This window comes from Vespula pensylvanica, chromosome 18 (assembly GCF_014466175.1).
Source record: "Vespula pensylvanica isolate Volc-1 chromosome 18, ASM1446617v1, whole genome shotgun sequence".
Lineage (NCBI taxonomy): Eukaryota > Metazoa > Arthropoda > Insecta > Hymenoptera > Vespidae > Vespula > Vespula pensylvanica.
This window is the reverse complement of record NC_057702.1, coordinates 1,260,400-1,282,127: the sequence shown is the minus strand read 5'-3', so window position 1 is coordinate 1,282,127 and position 21,728 is coordinate 1,260,400. Positions and strand designations below refer to the sequence as shown.

The following is a 21,728-nucleotide window of genomic DNA, read 5'->3' as shown; positions in this document are numbered from 1 at the left end:
TTTTTAATACTCCGGGCATCAACTAGCATAAGCATATTAAACTATTAAATACTGAATTGTTAATACCTCTAGCGCCATCCAGAAAAGAGATTGGTACTAAATTATTATAGAACAAAACTTTTAATATCCCTGGCGCCATCTAGTGGAGAAACAAGTAAAGAATTATAATAAATATTATCGTTTTTAGTTTCCCTGGCGCCATCTAGCGCTGCAGCTTGAATTATATTTTCCCGCTCTTTGTACAGTGAACTCCTCTATTATTATGTGTTCCTATTACAAATCGCGCATTTTTGCGACGATATGACAACCGATTATTGGTACCTATAAGTGTATATATATATATATGCATATAGATTTACTGGTTACGTAATACTTAGATAGATACATTATATTCGATAATTATAGAAATATTTGTTTTATTTTATAAGAATAAATTTAATATAATATAATTTAGAACAACTTTAATATAACTTAATATAACAAAATATGTATATAACAGAAGTAATAATACAATACAAATATATATTATTATAAAATATTGTAAGGTACTGTAAAATCAATCTTACATGTAAATTAATTCTTATAAAATATTATTCATATAAATGTTTCTGTTTTATGTTTATATAGATTATTTCTAATTGTTGCGATCCTTTTAATAATGTTTCAGCATTCCTTGCGTATATGAAATTATCGTCTATTGATCTCTAAATGTTCCTATTCTTTTGATAATATTTCAGACTATTTTTATATTTCCTAGCATAATTGTACAAGTAATTTCTAATTGTTAGCATTATTTAAATAGCTACAGGTATTGACTTTCTTTATACTACAAGAATAGTTGCATAGATTATTTCCAATTATATCCATTTTCTTAATAGTATCTTAAATTTCTTTATGTATTCCAAAATGATGCATAATAAGGTAAAGTGACTGCATATGCACTTTTTCAAAAATAAGATTTGTTCATTTCAACTCATTTTAAGCAAGTGTTTGCAAATAATTTTAAGCATATCTGTGCAAGTAATCCACTTAATATATATGTTTCTATCTTGCTGTAGTTAAATCTGCTCCTATCAGTACCTCATATAAAAATTATTAATACTTAATAAAACTTTACTATATAACACAAATATGGAAGGATAAGATGATTGGTAAAAATTGAAACTGAGCTATATGAAGATAGGGAACCTTCACTACAAGGAATTTATAGTTATCTACTCATTTATAATCAGACTATTCAGAGTATAGTATTTGAAATATACTTTAATTATAGAATATTATGCAATCTTTCCTTTTTATACATATACATATATGTATCATTTGCTTAGAAATATTTTCTAGATCTGGACTTGGAAAAAATCAATGATATTTTATTATTTATAGCAACTGATTAAAATTCATTGAAATTCGAAAAATAGAAAGTTTTATTAAGTTAATACGTACCTGGTTGTACTTCGACGCAACTATGTTGAAATTAAAACGTTGATTGGTAGATTATCATACGATTCATCGTATATCCGCCAATAGGAGCAAAATCAAGGGACAAAACTCAGGTTCACCAGCAATATGGCTGTCAGTATAAATTTGATGCCTGTAACATGCGTTTCTCTCTCAAAAATTTGGCAAATGGACTCTCTTTCCGTAAATTCTCTTTAAATGAGCAATGTGATGTAATTTTCGAGGAATTGGATAAATGGGAAACAGCGATGAGGGTCGCTTGAAATCTACAGCAGAAGATTATTGTATTTTAAAATAGGTATACTTATACTCCTTTCCTATTTACATATTTACGTGTCCATATTGCGCCTTTTTCAAGACATTTCATAATACTTTGGAATATTAATTATGTATAGAAAATGTTACATTTATGATTTCACATGATATTTCACTATCAATGAAGTTTTTAAAAAGCGTCTTCTTGTATTTTCAGTGTGTGTGTGGTGTGTGTGTTTGTGTGTATGTGTATATTGTCTCCACCCCAGCATTAAAATTAATTCTTTTATTGAATGTTTACTTCAACATGTCAATGTTGCAGTTTCTCATACGTCATTTATTCTCTATTGTTTTCCATGAAATAAATATAGCTATCTTGTTTTAATCATGTAATAACTGTTTGAATAAAATACATAACTTTGTTATATATTTTGTGAATTGTGTATACTCAAAGAAAAAATGAAGAATATAATAGTTACTCAAATAAAATATTTTAATGGAGTGAATCTTATAAAAAATTAAAGATCTAAAAGCATTTCTTATTATTTCAGGTATCTCAGTTGGTTTTTATTTGTAATATATAATCATGACATCAAGGTAATATGACATTTAAAATTGATTTCCTGTTTAAATATTTTATATTGATAGGAATAATGATTTAAATTCTCTGTTAAATTTTAATTTTTATATTATCTTAGGTTGGACAGATTATTTATATTATTAGAAACTGGCACAAATGCAGTGACTAAAAGAGCAGCAGCCCAGCAACTTGGAGAAGCACAAAGATTACATCCTCATGATCTTCATCATTTGTTAGCTCGAGTTTCTACTCTTTTGAAATCTCCACAATGGGACACAAGGATTTCAGCGGCTCATGCAGTGCAAGCTATACTTACTCAGGTTCCTCCTTGGAATCCAGAGCCAGTAGAAAGCAAATTATGCCAGGGTATTTTTTTTACTGCTATTTTTATCTGCATTAGAATCTATTTCTGTTCAGATCGTTTTATATCATTTTTGCTATGTACTATTTACAGATGAATCAAACACAGAGAAAGCACGTACAGTCAGTAATAAACTGACTTTAGAAAATTTTGACATGGAAAAAATCTTAGCTCGTAGTTCTCATTTAACTGGATCAGAAGGCAGCGAGTATGATTTAATTGTACCGGAAGGTGAACAAGGTAATCTACCAAATCAAGAAAAGAAAATAATTGCTGACAAATTAGGTTTACATCCAAGATTAATGGGCATCGATACATCAGAACTGTTTACTCCTGATGATCTCCTACCTGCGGTATGTCCTCCAGTTTCTGAAGTGACATCTCCTAAAATACCTATTGAAGAAACATTAAAACAACCAGGTGGACTTAGCAGAAGAGAAATGAATAGAGCCAGACGCAAGGTATTCTTATTCTTATTATACGAATTTTATGTTATATTATTCTTCTTTGTGTTATAAAAAAGTAAATAAAGAAATATTAAAAAACATTTTTTTTATTTATAGGCACGACAGACAGTATCTAAACGATCACGAGAGACTGATGATCCTCCGGATAGCGTAACGACACCAGATACAGTAGTAAATAATAGTGGAGATATGTTAAATAAAAAATTTAAATTAGAGGAAGTGATCTCATCAAATACAGGATCTGTTGGCAATGTATCAAACGAGATTGTAAATGGTGTGCCAGATGGAACTGGTTCTTGGCCAGATTCTGTAATCGATTGGCCCTTAGAATCATTTGCAGAAAATCTTTGTCAAGATTTATTTAGTCAAAAGTGGGAAGTACGTCATGGTGCAGCAACTGCTTTGCGAGAACTTGTACGTCTTCACGGAAAAGGTAATTATTACACAAATATTTTCGAGGAAAAAAAAAGTCTTAAAGTATAATATGTATTATGCATCTTTATATTAATATAGGTGCAGGAAAATTTCGTGATCAAACTATAGAAGAAATGAAAGAAAGCCATTATCAATGGGTGATCGATGCAGCCTTAAGGCTTTTATGTGTACTAGGTCTTGATCGTTTTGGTGACTTCGTATCGGATCAAGTTGTTGCTCCTGTTAGGGAAACTTGTGCACAAGCACTTGGTTCTCTCTTGTTGTTAATACCGAAAGATAAAGACGACAAAGTTACTAATAACGGCATTATGGGAATACTTTCTATCGTATTGAAACTTTTAGGATACGATGAATGGGAAGCTAGACATGGTGCTCTGTTAGCATTAAAATATTTACTGGCTGTACGTGACGATCTATTAGATGAAGTATTAGTAAAAGTATTTCCTGCTATCATGCAAGGTCTTTCCGATCCGGTAGACGACGTAGGTGCCGCTGCAGCAAGTGCTCTCATACCAGTAGCATCTGCTTTACCAAGATTACTAAAGCCTCCAGAATTGGAAGCAATAGTGACGCGACTTTGGCAACTTTTGCGTGAACAGGACGAGCTGGCGGCTGCATGCAACAGTTTTATGGGTCTGTTAGCTGCTATACTTTCATTACCTGCTGCACGTGCTTCCATTACACCTCAACCATTATCACAGGTAGTACTCGTCATTGGGATAGTTTCATAGAATAGCCTTATTATCAGCAATACTCTCGTCGAATTTATCAATAATGTCGTATTAACTTATATATATTTTTATAGGTATTACCAAGATTATGGCCTTTTCTAAGCCATTCAAGTTCAAGCGTACGTAAAGCTACCTTACAAACGTTACAAACATTGACTGGAGATGACGGTAATCTGAGCGAAGATAAAAAAGAAAGATGGGGTGTAGGCGGTGGAATTGTGTTACAAGAAGCTTTACGCCATGTCTTTCAACGTGTCTTAATCGAACACGTTACCGCGATCCAAGACGTAGCCGTATGCGTCTGGGAAAATCTAGTCATACAGAGTGATCTTGAACTTCTACTGCACGCAGCTTGTCCCTTAGTTAGCACATGGCTTTGCCTGACTATGCAACCAGAGCATGTGCCATTTAATCCAAATTTATTAGTGACTGTGGCTTCTCCTGGCAAGGGGACAAAAAGTAACCATCAAATAGGTAACTGTGATGGACAGTCAGATTGTAGTAGCAACGGTGGAAGCAATAGTGTTAGCGGCAGTGTAAAATCTTCTACAGAACTAAAAGTATATATTGGTGGAATTGAAACTGTATCGCAAAATCTCAGACACGCAAACGTAGTACAAGCACGTTGCAAAGCAGCACGGATGCTTGGACTTTTATCTCACTATATAGTTCAACCAGCACCAGGCGTCATTTATACGCCAGACATTCCTAGTCCAGCTGTATGTTACGCTAAAGTATTATTGGCACATCTTAATTCACGATCAGCGTTACAGCGGACAGTTGCAGGTCTTACTATGTCTCATTGGGCCGTCGTTGAAGAATCTAATCCTCCTATAATACCCGACATACTTAAGTATGAAAATAAAATTTCATAAGTTTTCGTCGTAACTGAACTTAATAATAACGACCACGATATTATTTTTTAAAGGGATCGACTATTGCAATGTTTAACCGAATGTATATATTACGATGAAATTGCTACGTCGTTCACACGTTTGTTACACGAAAGTCGTGATTACGTTGCAACTTTGAAACATTACAAATTGAATGTACCCGTTGAGGTGGATTCTTCTGGCGTAATGACCTTCGATCAGATCGCAATACTCGCAGGAAAACCTATTTTAGAACTTTGTGCCATCAGTAGTGCAGGAGGATCAAATGCAACCTCAGGCGTTGGTGGAAATGGAATTGGAATTAAATTGAAACCCAAATTGGTGGAAAGTTTAGAAGAAAGAAGGCGAGCTTTAGAAGTTGGTGCCGCCACAATAGCGGCACAACAGCAATCATTGAATATTATGTCGATGGCCGCTTTAGCAGGTGCTGCTACTATGTTACATTGTCTACCGGAAGCTCCGCAGCCGTTAAATCCGATCGTTAAACCGTTAATGGAAGCTATCAAACGCGAAGAGAATGAAGAATTGCAGAAATTGGCTGCTAAACATTTAGCTCATCTTGTTGATCTTTGTGTCGATAGAAATCCTTCGCCAAATACAAAGGTATATTCACGTATTTTTCTTACTTGAAATTAATGTTTTGATTAATCAAGAATTTCTAAATTTCGTTTACCTATTATAGATATCAACTAATTTGTGCACATTTTTGTGCTCGGACACCGAGTTTACACCAAGAGTGACAAATGCGAAAGATAGTGATACTTTTGACGGTATTCTTACGTTAAACAATAGGCAAAAACATGCCGAAAGAATAGCTTATAACCGTGGAGCAGGAAGTGGAATTGGTGGAGGAAGAGGTCCAGGTAGGCCTCCTATAACTGAAATTCCATTAGAAGAATTACTTGCTTGCGAAGAGCCTGAAGCGAAAGCTGCTAGAACACGACGTCGTGGAGCTACGTTAGCTCTTACAGCTTTAGGTAGATATATTTTTAATTGATCAATATTCCCTTCTTTCTGATTCTATCGAGCTGTCTATTTAACAACTGAATCTTTGACTTGATTTCAAAATCTAGCAAAATTATTTGGTGCTCAATTACCTTCGCGTTTACCTCATCTTTGGGATTTGATTCTGCCGAGTATATTACGACAAGGATCAGAAGATGTTCTTTCCAAGAATTCTCTGGAAGAAGCTAATCAACTTATTTCTGGATTACAAGTACTTGAAATTATGGCTCCAAGTATACATTCTTCTTTGCTGCCACCAGCTCTCGAGTGTTTATCTCGTTTATGCGATTTATTAGCACACCCTTATAAAGCTGTTAGGCACATGGCATCACGATGTATAGCTGTATTAGCTAGTGTGGATGCAGAGAAGGTATAAATTGTTATTCTTTTATACACGAGTTCAATGCGTACGAATGTAATTAATAAACATTAGAGACATTATTTTATTTCAGACGATGCAATATGTTATACGTAGCGTCATACCACTATTAGAAGCTAGTGGCAGAGAAAGAGGTCAATCTAAAATTCCTACTGCTCCAAATGAAGTAGATTTGATGAGACAGGGTGCTGCTGAAGCGTTGGCCTGTATAATAGAAACTTTAGGCGTCAATGTCATTCCATATTCTGTACTTTTTATGGTACCTCTGCTTGGTAGAATGAGTGATCAAAATCAAGCCGTAAGATTGGTTTGCAGTGCGACATTTGCAACATTAGTACAATTGTTGCCACTTGATCCTGGTGCAATTGCAGATCCACCTGACTTAATGTAAGATATTAATTATGTTATTACAAAAATAAATACTTAAATGTCTTTTGTTATAGAAAAAACTTATATATCTATATGTCATGTTATAGAGAAGAGAAGGCTCAAGAACGAAGATTCCTCGAACAACTGTTAAATCCTCGGAGTATACCAGATACGGAATTACTAATTCCTGTGGAAGCAGAATTACGTAGTTATCAACGTCAAGGATTAAACTGGTTGGATTTTTTAAATCGTTATCACTTACATGGTGTTCTATGTGACGACATGGGTCTTGGCAAGACTTTACAAACTCTTTGTATATTGGCTTTGGATCATCATCGTAATACACAGGCACCACCTAGTTTGGTAGTATGTCCACCTACATTGACAGGTCACTGGGTGTATGAAGCAGAAAAATTTTTCCGAAGTCAGGATCTTTCAGTTATTCAATATGCTGGTACACCTCCAGAACGTGAAAAGTTAAGACCACGTGTCTCGCAACACAGATTGGTTGTAGGAAGCTACGATATTGTACGAAAGGATATTGAATTTTTTGAAGCACTTCAATGGAATTATTGCGTGCTTGATGAAGGTCACGTGATAAAGAATGGAAAGACAAAAAGTGCCCAAGCAGCTAAACGTTTGCGCGCTAATCACAGGCTGATATTATCTGGAACGCCAGTTCAAAACGATGTACTAGAATTATGGTCTCTCTTTGACTTTTTAATGCCAGGTTTTCTTGGTAGCGAGAAACAATTTGCAGCGAAGTACTCTCGTCCTATTTTAGCTTGCAGAGAACCGAAAGCTGGCCCAAAAGAACAGGAAGCTGGTGCTTTAGCAATGGAAGCTCTTCATAGACAGGTAATTCGGCTCGATAAAACGTCCTGTATACGAAGCTCATAATATATATTTGATATAAATGTCGATATATTATTAGGTATTACCATTTTTACTAAGACGAAACAAAGAAGATGTTCTTCAAGATTTACCACCTAAAATCACGCAAGATTACTATTGCGATCTTTCGCCACTACAACGTAATCTTTATGAAGATTTCCGGACACGACATTCTGCTGCCTTTATCACTAATGTTTCATCTGCGTCTGCAAGTGATCCTCATGGTGGTCATGTCTTTGAAGCGTTACGTTACTTGCGTAATGTCTGTAATCATCCTAAGCTAGTGTTAAGTCCAAAACATCCTCTGTACCAAACAGTGAGTAACGATATGTTAATGAACAAGACCTACATTATTATTCATTTTGATTACTCTCATTGTAATCTTCGTTATCAGGTATGCAATACACTGAAACAACAGCAAACTACATTAGCTGATATTGAGCATGGAGCAAAGTTACCAGCTTTAAAACAATTATTACTAGACTGTGGTATTGGACAATCTCAACAACAGAGTAGAAATTCATCATCAGCCAGTACTACTAGTGATAATCAACACACTCAGCAACAATTAGTGAGCCAACACCGTGTTCTTATATTTTGTCAATTAAAAGCAATGCTTGATATCGTAGAGAAAGATCTACTTCGAACTCATCTACCGACTGTCACATATTTACGTCTTGATGGAAGTGTACCAGCTACTCAAAGACATTCCGTTGTTGCACGTTTTAATGCTGATCCTTCGATAGACGTCTTGTTATTAACGACTCAAGTTGGTGGTTTAGGATTAAATTTAACTGGTGCTGATACTGTGATCTTCGTCGAACATGATTGGAATCCTATGAAAGATCTTCAAGCTATGGATCGAGCTCATCGTATTGGTCAGAAAAAAGTTGTCAACGTCTATCGTCTCATTACTAGGTCTACGGTAGAAGAAAAGATTATGGGGTTACAAAAGTTTAAATTACTTACCGCCAATACTGTGATTTCTACAGAAAATGCTTCTCTAGAAACTATGGCTACTGATCAGGTATAAATTTGTCGATTTCTTCTTTGTTTAACGTTTTTTTCTTTGTATTTTTTTAAATCTACAATATTAAATCGTATTTTACAGTTACTAGATTTATTCTCTTTGGACAATGGTAAAGGGAAGAAATCTGAGAATCAAGAAAATACTGGAATACCTAAAGTTCCGTGCGTACAAGGTGTTAATCGTTCAGTACTTGAGATATTACCCGAACTTTGGGAACAACAGCAGTACGATGACGAATATGATCTCGATACATTTTTATCGACTTTAAAGGCTGATAGCCAATAAGTAACAACAGCATGTCATATATATCTCCAATGAATCGTTTCACGATATCGTTGAATATATCATGTATTTACAAGTACAATTAGAAATTGTGTATAAAATGTAAAAGATCAATTATGAGAGAGAGAGAGAAAGAGAGAGAGAGAAATCATCACCGTATGGGCCATGTCAAATGATCGAATGATTAATTAATAATCGATCTAGAAAATGGATCAACTTGAGTAAAATAATAAATAAAAAAGTTGTCCTTTTTTTAAATAAAATGATACGGACGTAGTGACGCAAGTTATAAAATGATATTGATTATTATGTAACAAGATAAGTGAATTTTTAGTTTATTTATATTAATTTATAAAAATCTCAATACAATTATATATATATATAATTTCGTATTTGTACTACCATGTAACACCAGTAGGCGTATCGTAATTATTATTATTTATATATTGTACACTAAGTCCGTACAATTATACAACAATTATGATTGCTAATTCTTTATACAACCTTATTACTTTCTATCGTTAGAGAGAAACAACGCCTACAATTCTCTATCTTCAATTGTTTTTTTTCTCTCTGTCGCATCACGGGCGTCATATATTTTTATTATATCACGAAATATGTCCTGGTAAATGATGGGCATTGTCATGATCGATATACTATTTCGTGTGCTTACGACAATTCTCTTAAATTCCATACGATTATCTGATTGAAATCGTGTATCAACCTTATAGTTTACTTTTATAATCCGGATCTAGATTTCTCGAGGCAAATATATCATGCGGATCTAGATGAGCTTTGGCTGCACGGTATAGAGAAACACCTGCTTCTCCAACAGCTTCTGGATAAAATGAAGCTCTTAATTTACCAACGCCATGATGATGAGATAAAGAGCCTCCATTAGCTAATATTTCTTCTCTAGCTGCTTCCTCGATTTCTTCGTAAACTCCTACAGGATCTTCCAGACCGATATAATTTAATGCCATATAAAAATAGACACAACAGCCCGCATCATACGTTTGAGTTATGCGAGAAGATATCATAAAGTATTTTATATGTCGAGCATGACATTCTTTGGCTACTCGAGATTTGACATTACAGCATAAGGAATAAGTACGATTCCAAGCAACTGACGTCTCAAAGGATTCTGACACAACACCATACTCCAAGCCAAGATCACGTATGTATGCAATAACGAAAGTCAAAGTGTAGCCACGTTCGCCGTTCGTTTCTCCAGCAGGTATACCATTATATAATTTAGCAATATTATATATCTTTTTTTCTTGAGCTGTAACTTCCTCTGAAGTGTTCCCTTCAAAAAGAAGCGTAGCTACGCAAATTCTATCCCACTTAAAACATTTTATCCTTGTGATATAAGTATGTTTCAGACTCTCCAATATCGAACTACTCCAACTCGATTCCGGACGTAACATTTGACCAAGTTGAAATTGATTGTTGTCCATCAATCGTATGCTCGATGGTTGACAACGTTCTTTAGCTATCTAAAATTTTCGCAACAAAATTTATTTGATATTTTAATGAAGACCAGATGCGTTATATAAGAAAAAAAATCTATACCATTCTCATTGCCAAGAGTCCACTTTGAAAGTCAGGGAAAACTATACTTCCATATTTGGTCATCCTTGGTAAAGGTCGAACTTTAAAAATAACTTCGGTAATACAGCCCAAAGTACCTTCGCTACCAAGTATTATATGATCGAAGTTTGGTCCGCAAGATGAACGAGGTACTAACGATCCTCGTTCTAAAGTTATTTCAACATCTTCGGTTCGGCCAGTGACCATTCGAACACGTAGGACTAGATCTTCGATATTTCCATAAGTATTTTTTTTCATACCACTGGCTCTAGTTGCTACCCATCCGCCTAAACTGTGATGCAATTCAAGCAATATACATATAAAGCATCTAAAATTTGACTACCAAATTAAATAAGTTGAAATAGTCGAATAATCTTGTTTGAATTTCTAATTGGTATAAGGTATAGGAAATAACATATATACATATATATATATATATATATATATATTTTTTTTTTTTTCACCTAGAAAATTCGTAAGAATCCGGTTCGTGACCCGAAGTTAAACCATGTTGACGTAATATCCGTTCTAAATCTTGCCCGATAATACCAGCTTGTGCACAAGCTATTAAATTTTCTTTGTCAATCCATAATATTTGATTCATTTGTGTGGTATCTAATGAAATTATTGTCCGACGTTCTTTCATTGGACACCAAGCAGCACCGCTAACGCTAGTTCCACCACCAAAAGGAATGCAAACAGCTTGATATTCCGCACAAATTTTCACAATCTTGACAACATCCTCGTGACATTCTAAGAAGAGTGAAATTACATAGAGAGAAGTAATTATATATTACACAAGAATAGTACTCAGAGGCTTACTTGGCCAAAGAATGATATCTGGTATTCTTTTAAACATTCCATGTCTAAGGACGAAGATTTCTCTTAAAGTATGACCATGTGCTCTGACCAATCTATCTATTCCTTTCAATGAATGATCGATATTGAGTCTATTAATAGAATCCAATAATTCTGTTGAAATATTTGATTCTGGGAAATTTGTTGGTATATCTTGTGATGTAATTTTCGAATTGAAGTCTATATCGAACACATCTTTAACCCAGTGAGTGAAATATGGTAGCTTGTGATTACCAATAGGATATCTAAAGGAAATAAAATAGATAATAAATACGATTTACAAAAAATGATACATTATATTCCTAATACTTGATACATCAAAATAAGAATTCATCATAAAGGTCTATTAAACTATTTGTAAAGGCAGCAACATTTTTTAAGATTGGAATTAGAAGCTCTTTGCTTACCACAAACAGATGTTTAACTTGAGAACGCCTTTTTGTTCAACGATACTCTAATCTGATTACTTAAAAACTGCTACTTCTGCTATCAGCTGGAATATAAAAAGCTTAAAGTGACTTCCATTGAGAACAAAAAAGGCAATTTATTTTTTCTTTTATTTTTATTTATTTTTTTTTGTTAAGTTGCTGCCTATACAAATGAGTTATCAGTTAGAACTATCAATTATCATTTTTTTTTACTACTTCCTGCTATTATTTTTCCTTTTTTTCACATTGGAAGGTCAGAAAAAAAAAGCATAAATTTGTATCATTATTACTACCATTAACATAAATACTCTTATACTTCAGAACTAAAAAAATAAAAATAAAGAAAATACATGATGTAATACCTTCTACTTTAAAAATATAGAATGTTAAGTAAAAGAAATTTATTTATATATGGTAAAAATGCATAGAAAACTTCATACTTGAATAAGTATGTCATATAAGAAGTTTCAATATTTGTTTAGAATCATAAGATTCTAATTTATGCTAATGTATTTTGAATGCAATGCAAATATGAACAAAGAGAAAAAAATATGTTTAGAATAAATTTTTGTGTTAAATAGAAGTCTAGTTGATAAATATTGTTATATGAAAAAATAATGTTTGGTTAAAATTTGTATTTTATTATATAAGATGACACCTGTACAATAAACGTTTAAATATTCAATATTTTTTTATACTTATATAATACTATAACTACATTCTTTATTTTTTGCATTGATTTTTTTAATATATCCAACTCATAACATTTAAAAATAATTACCTAATCTCTCTTTTATACGATGTCAGAAGTAATAAATATACTTATTTGCAAGTCATGAATGGATGACATGTACTCATTTTTTTTTAACTCTATGAAATATTATTCATCTTTGCATAAATTATTTTTAAAAGATATTACAAATAGTACCTGCCACCGCTGAATTCGATAATATTGTTGTCATTAATGCGAAATTGTGAATCTTTGTAACCCCAACCATTCCATTTCAAAACATCTTGCCTAAAAAATGATAAAAGAAAAATTATAAATATTATTCTCTTATTGAATATATATATATATATATACATATATATATATATATACATATATATATATATTAATAAAATTGAAAGTTCGTAGCTTAAGAATATAGTCAATTGAAAAAAATGTTTATCCAATTAGTCGCGTCAATGTTTTCTTGAGCGCCCTCCATCGTGTTTACATATGTACATAACTTTCGTCGTCAACGACAATAACCGAAATCGATCGAACGTCACTGATCTAAAATAAAACGAGGGAAAAATAATTTGAAAACAATTAATACAAATAAATATGTTTGAATTCCTTTAGTAAATTGCTTCTGAAATTCTTTAAATATCAAGATCAAAAACCTAACCTTTTCGATTCGATGACAATTATAATTACGAAATGAATCAATCTATGTTAACATATGTACGTGTGTGTATGTATGTACATATATATACATATATACAGATTATTACAAACTATAAAGACAAAAATTCGGCTTAAGGAATTTTGTACCTTCGATCGGTTGCCGGAAAGATATGTCAGATATAAAAGAAAGGGACATGGTTATAAATGAAATCTTATCGTTACGGATTAAACAATGATATAAAATTCCAATGATAGATAAATAGTTATTATTAGTTAGTGCTATGAGAACATTTGAATATTCTCATTTCCACGAATTAAGCTTGAGGCGTGGCTGTTTGACGATTTTTTCTCATTACACCATGGCTTCTTTGTAGTATGATAAAAATGATAAAAATAGAGAATGAAAGGAAAAGTGAAATACTGTATATATGACATAAATATATATATACATATAGTTTACCTGTTCCTTGGAACGGTAGATTCCGATTTATTTTCTGATATCTTCGTCGAAATAATTGTATTTATTTTGTTCGACATGTTCAATGAACGTCTCAGGATGTGACGAAAGAAAACACGAGACGAAAAAAGATACTGCTTCACTCCACGATATACTTCACAAACAACTTCGGGTTGCTTCGTGTCGTTTCGTGTCGTCTTCTCTAATAAACGGCAACCACCTTTATTACTGACACGCGCACCGGCACAACAGATTTAAATCAATAGAGCCCCCGCCCAAACACCGATTATCACGACGATCCGCCTACCCTCGAATCACCATCTGAGCCGAACGACGTCGAATAAAACCGAACTAACCCGAGTAGTAACGAAATAGAATCGAGCGCCATCGAACGTTAACTAAATGTATCACATATATATCGACGAATAGAAACTCGAGAAACTTAGCGTTCACAATTTTTCTGATTGGTTGAAACAATGCATCCTTGTAATCCTGATATTTTATCTCATTTTTTCTTCTTGGAGATATTTAAATAAATTAAAATATTAAAATGTAGTTTTGTTTGACCCAATTTATAATTACGATTTTCAAATACTTTCATATTTTCAAAGATAAAAATTAGATTCAACGATAAAAAAAATATACGAAGAAAAATTGTTTAACTACGTTTAGCAGAACAAATAGCTTAGTAAGCAATATCAGCTGCAAATTTGTAAAAATTTTGAAGTCTACCAATCGTTTTATGCTTTTTCAACATCTTTGCCTAGCGATTATATACTTTGCAAAATTGAAAATAATAAAAAATTTTAGTTCAGTAAGATGTGTAAGAATCTATGAAAGCTAACATATATTTCTAATTGGTTAAATAACTTTGTATAATTTAACTTTAATCTATATATTTGATTTATATAGTAATAACTGATACTCTCTATGTTATACTTATATCTTAATAAATAAAAATATTATTACAAATGTAAATGTTAAGAAGCATCTTACATTTATATCTTACAATCTTGTCCTCAATATCCTATCAAAGCAACATCCTTCTTTGAATAACTTACCAGATCGAAAGCATTATATAATCAATATAAAAGAATATTAGATTGTGAAGAAAGAAGAATAGATGTAATTCATATATTAGATGGAAAGATTGAAAAACAGAATAAAATTTAAGAAAAAAAAAAAAAATTATATTATAGAATGTATACTGAAAATGATAGAATACAGAATATAAAGATAAATAAATAAAAAAAGTTTCGTTTTTTTTTTAATTTAGTTTAATTTAAGTTTGATTTAAATCAATGTTTTCATCCAATATGAAAAATGGCATTAGATATATTATTAATGCTGTTTTTAAAATAACAATAGGAACAATATATTGTTGAGTTTTTTAGAAGGATTTTGATTTGCTCGATAGATTATATGCTTACTCAAGAGATACAGGTTATGCAATGTCTGATTACGACATAAAACTTAACGAGCACCAAAGATATAGTTTGAAAAAATGGATTCAGCAGAAATCGTATGCTCTTGGCAGCGCTTCTTCTGCTGACCATAGCATCAGTATAACTTTTTTAGATTTTATTCAATATATGGTAATATTCTCTCATTTTATATTCATTAAATATTAAATAAATCGAACTATTAATAAATCAAATACTTCATAGCTTTGTTGTGAAAGATCTTTTTTTGTTTTACCATTAATGAATCGTTACTTCTACTTTAATAGTATTTTTGAAAAAATTAAAAAGCGAATAATTATTATTATTGTCCTACCGATTATTTACATAATCACAAAAATTTATCTTTATTTGGCGTGTCATTGTAATACAATTCATATGAATAAAACCATACTATTTTTAAATCCAATTGTATTGATTAATTAATAGCAGAATATACTAGATGTATTAATGTAAATCGATATTGTTATGCTTGTATATCTTAATGTGTCTCTTGGAAATTAACATGTTCTTATGCAAAATGAAACTTAATGATTGAAATAAAAAATAAAAGCGAACAACCGACGTAAAAATACGTCTCGATATCGTAATAAATATGAAAAGACATATAGAAAAGTTGCACATCTTCTCTTTGAAAAAAAAAATCGTTGTTAATAATAAATATTAATAATAAATGAAGGGATTAATAATAATAATAATAATAATAATAATAATAATAATAATAATAATAATAATAATAGTAATAATAATAATAATGATAATAGTAATTATAAAGTAGTATTACTGCAATAAATAATATTTCGGATGCAATAAGCCGAATAGCTTAGTCTATTTCGGCGCGAAATTTGAACTGAGAAGACTTAAGTGCGTCATGATATTCATTACTAAATAGAAATAGATCAAATTATCAATTTAATGAAAATAATAAATAATCGATTAAGATATTTTTGTCGTACATACAATATATTAAAATTGAAATCGAGTTTAGTAACAGTTGCATCATATGTTTATCAAATTAAGCGAACGTTTTTTCTATTCGTCTTATATTTTGTGTTTTTTTCGAAAAAAAAAAAAGAGGAAAAAAGAAATATTCGAAGAGGAGATCGTCTACACGTCGATCCACAAATGATCATCATTTTATATTCACTATATGAACACATTACGGATGCACGTACGTATGTATATGCACTATTTTTTTTTATTACATTTAACAATAAAGTGCCAATTTTAATCTCTTTTTTGTCATTTCATTTACTCTTTCACGATTGGTGTTAAAACTCAAATGGAATAACTAGTGTGATAAACGATAACGAATAAATTATTTGTTGATTTTTTTGCTTTGTTTTTTGGTTTTTCTTCTTAATAATTCTTTATGCAATCTTATAAGCATACTAAATCTAACTTTTAACATATATTATTTTTTTTATACATACACATCTATATATCCTATATACCTACGTTTATGTAATATAACTCTATACGTATGTGTAAATATACGTAAATATATATATATATATAGATATACACACATACATATACATATACATATACATATACATATACATATATATATACACATACGTATATATACACGTATATATACGTATATTGATCTTTCTAAACCTACCAATACTTTCAACCTAAAGAGCATACAAGTGCAACTCAGACTAATAATGTATTATGAGTACATTGCACATAAAGACACGTGTATGTATTTTTTTTTGTTAGCTTACGCTTACATTAGATATAACACACTCTTCTTCTCTTTCTTTACACAACTTTTTACAAGAGTTTTAACGCCAACGATTAATAGTAGAAGCATTGAGAATTCTCGTCCTTTTCGATATGTCCGAAGTAATAATAACGAATAGCGCTATTAATATCATTTGTTGTTATTTATATCGCCTTGTTCGCGATAGATCGACGTAATACCTACAACAATGGCTAATTAATAAGCCGATTTAATTGTCATACGCACAGAGCGTTGAAACTTTTTGGAAGCAATGAGAACGGCAGTGTTGCGTTCTTTCTCCTCATGTCTCATAAGGTCAAAATAGATCCCTGTGTTTTAGGTAATTGATAAAAACAGGGACTAGACATTTTAAAGTGGTGTTAATTCGACCGATGGTTGGCCCATTTTTGTTCGTAAAGCTGCAACATCATCTTCTATTCGAATTAACAATTTATATTTCTGTAAAAAAAAAAAAAAAAAAAAAAAAATAACAAGTGTATAATTCTATTATTCCTATTTGTACATTTACATTTTGATAATTTTGACTCACCGTACTGTTATCACCTGGTGTTTTCATCCATGCATATAACATGTATCCTGGTATACAAAGCATAGATGATAATGCTGTGAACCAGCCCAATACATGTGACCACCACGGGTACTCATAATCCAAGTACTTTACCGGCGTCCATTGTACCAAGTTGAAGACAAAAACTCCCTATATAAATATTAATCAAACTACTACGTGCAGCATCAGCAAGATTTTCTTTGATAACATTTATAGTACTCACGACACATATCATCGGAGTTGTTATAGTCCAACAAAATTTCCACCACATTAGGGGATAATAACCGATCATATCCCGAAGAGCATCGTAAAATCTGTTCACCCCGAAAGCCCAACTGATCGAAATACATTCGAAGAAGATCAGAAAGAGTAGGCAGAATCCAGATACAGCATAAGAGTCCAGAATTTGAAAGACGTACATTCCACCTTGAGAAATGCATGAGAGTCCGATGAGATAAGATAAAGCACAAACTATCGCAATAAATACTTCTTTACGTCGACGTAACAACTGAGGCCATTCGTCCACCTATTTTGTAAAAATAATAAATGTCTATTTTAAGTGAGTAATACATAAACAAAAAAATTTTCAAACATGAGTATACCATTGCAGTGATGAACCCTTCCATAGTACAAAACTGTGAATCCAGGCCAATCAAAAGTAACATAAAGAAAAAAAGGCACGACCAGAGCGGTGCACCTGGTAACTGAAGGACTGCAGAAGGGTAGGCAAGGAAAGCTAATCCTGGTCCTGAAGCAGCAACTTCGGCCACAGGTTTCTGTTGTTCGTGAGCCATGAAGCCAACAACCGAGAAGATGACAAAGCCAGCAAACATGCTGGTCGATGAATTTACCGAGCAAACGATGAGGGCATCCTTGTAAACGTTGTTGGTAAATTTGTTGTAACTACCAAGAGCAACCAATGTTCCAAGGCCGAGTCCATAGGAAAAGAAAATTTGTGTGACTGCGTCTATCCATACCTGTCGATTTTTTTTTTTTAATAATCAGAAGAAAAATTTAATAACATTTTACATTTTTTATTTTAACTTACCTCAGATTCTTTTAATTTCGACAAATTTGGACTGATGTAAAATTTTATACCCTCCATTGCACCAGGCAAAGTAATCCCACGAATTAATAAAATCGTAAGTAGAACGTAAGGGAAAAGTGAAGTGAAGTAAACTACCTTGCCAGTCCATTTCACACCTTTCCAGATACAAAAGTAACATAAAATCCATACCAATAATAGAGTACCAGCTAATTCCCAACGTATAGTACCTACGTATTCTACTCCCTCACTAATTTGTAATGCTCGACGTCTATGAACATAGGAAAAGAACATTAATTTTCTTCGTGTTTCTTTCCTTCTTTTTTTCATTTTTAGGTGAGCATTATCTTACTCACTCCCAAAATTCTTTTACAGGATCTGTAAGTTCATTAACGGTGACGTTCAATTGATTAACGGAACACATTTTGATTACACTGTGATTCCTTGTCACTTGATTCCAACAAAGTAACGAACTTCTATCGTAAGGATTTACGCAATATTTTGTATTCCAGTAATTATTACAACTACCCCAAGGTAATTCTGAGAAAAAGGTGAACAGAATTCGGGATATATTATTTCTTAAATAATTTTAATATGAGAAAGAATTATAATGTTATACTAACCACTGTGCATGGACATAAAGAAATAAAATATCGCCCATGCAAGGATAACTATGTAATAAACGTTCATCCAACAGGACATCACAGCAGCGGCGTAACCGATACCTTTAAAAAGTGGAGCAATTTTAAAAACACCCAAACCGCCGACTGTTAACATTTGACCAAGAGCTAATTCCATGAAGAACATTGGTATACCAGCTAGTACCAATGTTAAGAAATACGGGATCAAGAAAGCACCACCTCCGTTTTTATAACAGAGGTAAGGAAAACGCCATACATTGCCGAGTCCAATGGCCAGTCCAACCTTGAAAACGAAAATAATTTTTTATGATATATATATTAATTAATCAATTTTTGTTCCATTATATTTTTCTTGTATTTACCACGCTAAGAATGAAGTCCAATTTGGTACTCCACGTTCCACGATCCGGAAGTGGTTTGCCATTGTTAGCTGGAGTACATGCTAAATTCAAAGACGTACTCGCATTATCAGGATTCTCTGAGTCAGGCACATCAGCTTCTCTAGATGTTTCCGTCATTTTTGCAAATGGACAACTAATGAATTATACTGTTCAATTATCTTGGATCTTCACCAACCACTTGACCTGACCCCTGAGAAAGCGTTCTTACGTAGGATGCTGATCTTCGTACATAACACCGTACCTGTGCAATCAAAATCATTCGATGATTTGACGATCTTACGAAAGGTTTTCCTGAATCCTGTCATTAAAATGAAAATCTACGGAAAAGGAAACTATTTCGGTCAAAGACGATGCAAAGAAACAATTATCTCAATGCACTTCAGAACGGCATAGTTAAATGCTATTCATTGTTCCAAGTGTCACGAGAAACTGGGTCAGTCCATGGTGAATGAATCCGAAAAGAAAAAAGAGAAATAAAGAAAAAGAAAGAGACAAAATTTGACAACTTTCATGGTCAAATGTTTAACCATGGATTCGAAGCTGAAGTAGACCTAGTAGACCTTCTTATCTTCTATTAGATAATTACACTACGCTTGGCATTGTACCTCAATCACTATCGCCCATTTAGTAAGACATTGGACTATCTCACTCGATGAGGGAGATCTACGATTAACCGGAAGTTTACCGGGTCGATTAGTAATCTTAAAGAATGTAAAATTCATTAAAAAGATCGAACAAATGTGAGAAACGACGTGAACGGATGAGAAGACACATTTTTCTATTGTTTGTATGAAGATAATTCACAAAGAAATTCTTTCTTTTTCTCTAAGAAAGAATAAGGAAGATTTCTAGAAATGGTGGCAGGTTCCAACCACCTGAACAAAGAAGGGTGAAGGCCTCCACCAACATTTGCTAGTATAGAAGCAGAGTTAAATACTAATGTCCGGCAGGGGGTCCGTGTAATAAATATCACGATCATGGGTGACCCTCCCCTCTCTTCCACCGTATTCATCCATTGGCTCCCTCTTCCTCTTCCACGCTCATAAAAAACAGCTATATTCTAATTAGCTGAGGATGTGCTGTTCCGCGTGTCTGATGTTGCATCGCTATGCGTTGACTGTCGACCCTGTCATCTGGCTTACCTTACACCCTCCCCCAACCCTTCTCATCATCCAACATAAATCTTATATTCATACCTAGATCTTTATCACCTAAGCAGATCTGTCAATGAACTCTCTTGATAACTTGAAAGTCAATGTCCATCGTCGTTCATACTTCCTGTTTGATACAATAGATAAAATCGTCATAGAAATTTTCTAATATACACACACATACCTAATTTATTGAGCTTTCTAATAGTAGAATCCGTTTCGATGATCCTAAGATAGACTTCACTTAGTCTGCACTTCACTTTGAGAGAGTCGAACACAAGTGAATCAAACACTGAGTGATTTTATTTTCTTGTTTTTTTTCTTCGAAAGTTCAAGCTTGGATCGTTAACGCAGATCGGTAGATCGGTCCATGGTTTCTCACACAATGTTATTCTTTAATTTTAATTCGATGTAGAACTCCCGAAAGAATGAAACTGTTCAGCGTCCTTCGGTCAGAGAGGAACTGGAAAGACTCTTCTTCTTCTATCTGTGGATGATGACTACGTGGATGATGCTGGGGAGCTTTCGTGCATGTCGGCTCACCGACTGAAATCAGCGAGATAGAAAACCGGGAGAGATCCCCCTTTTCCTTTTTCCCCTCTTCCCGCTCTTCTCTCTCATCCCTTCTCCCACACCCTTACATCTCTATGTATATATTTCCACTTCCATAAGGCCATTATCTCTGACTTATGTCAGCCTACCTTCCTTGTAATTGCGATCCATCTTACTCTTATATTGACCCTTGTATCGATTCTTTCATAGATTTTTGTCAACTGTACTTTTACTTTGTAAATATTATTGTCGAATTCTGTCGAGATTGCAAAATAATAATTGATTAGAGATCCATATCTGCTAAATTATT

The 21,728-nt window shown here is 32.8% G+C and overlaps 3 protein-coding genes across 4 annotated transcripts; 1 reads left to right on the top strand and 2 right to left on the bottom strand.

The window, feature by feature from the left end:
* Nucleotides 1-1,566: 1,566 nt before the first annotated feature.
* On the top strand, nucleotides 1,567-9,617 carry LOC122635537 (TATA-binding protein-associated factor 172). Its single transcript, XM_043825857.1, has 15 exons — nucleotides 1,567-1,756; nucleotides 2,265-2,310; nucleotides 2,412-2,659; nucleotides 2,748-3,115; nucleotides 3,218-3,554; nucleotides 3,635-4,257; nucleotides 4,362-5,140; nucleotides 5,216-5,783; nucleotides 5,863-6,157; nucleotides 6,254-6,555; nucleotides 6,638-6,951; nucleotides 7,041-7,791; nucleotides 7,868-8,143; nucleotides 8,222-8,854; nucleotides 8,939-9,617. Exons 2-15 carry the CDS (start codon nucleotides 2,300-2,302, stop codon nucleotides 9,140-9,142), a joined length of 5,709 nt encoding a protein of 1,902 aa, XP_043681792.1. The 5' UTR covers nucleotides 1,567-1,756; nucleotides 2,265-2,299; the 3' UTR covers nucleotides 9,143-9,617.
* On the bottom strand, nucleotides 9,566-14,148 carry LOC122635539 (alkyldihydroxyacetonephosphate synthase). The gene is made up of 6 exons (XM_043825860.1): nucleotides 13,872-14,148; nucleotides 12,947-13,036; nucleotides 11,555-11,835; nucleotides 11,197-11,485; nucleotides 10,715-11,024; nucleotides 9,566-10,638 (listed from the first exon to the last, which is right to left on the bottom strand). Exons 1-6 carry the CDS (start codon nucleotides 13,946-13,948, stop codon nucleotides 9,865-9,867), a joined length of 1,821 nt encoding a protein of 606 aa, XP_043681795.1. The 5' UTR covers nucleotides 13,949-14,148; the 3' UTR covers nucleotides 9,566-9,864.
* A 2,288-nt stretch (nucleotides 14,149-16,436) lies between these two features.
* On the bottom strand, nucleotides 16,437-21,618 carry LOC122635618 (sodium- and chloride-dependent GABA transporter 1-like). 2 transcript variants are annotated; one of them, XM_043826003.1, is made up of 9 exons: nucleotides 21,051-21,618; nucleotides 19,677-19,956; nucleotides 19,297-19,597; nucleotides 19,030-19,213; nucleotides 18,677-18,944; nucleotides 18,231-18,605; nucleotides 17,852-18,154; nucleotides 17,611-17,778; nucleotides 16,437-17,519 (listed from the first exon to the last, which is right to left on the bottom strand). In XM_043826003.1, exons 2-9 carry the CDS (start codon nucleotides 19,830-19,832, stop codon nucleotides 17,430-17,432), a joined length of 1,845 nt encoding a protein of 614 aa, XP_043681938.1. In that variant the 5' UTR covers nucleotides 19,833-19,956; nucleotides 21,051-21,618; the 3' UTR covers nucleotides 16,437-17,429. The 2 variants fall into 2 exon arrangements, with proteins under 2 accessions (XP_043681938.1, XP_043681939.1); XM_043826004.1 differs by lacking the exon at nucleotides 21,051-21,618 and adding an exon at nucleotides 20,321-20,979.
* Nucleotides 21,619-21,728: the final 110 nt, after the last annotated feature.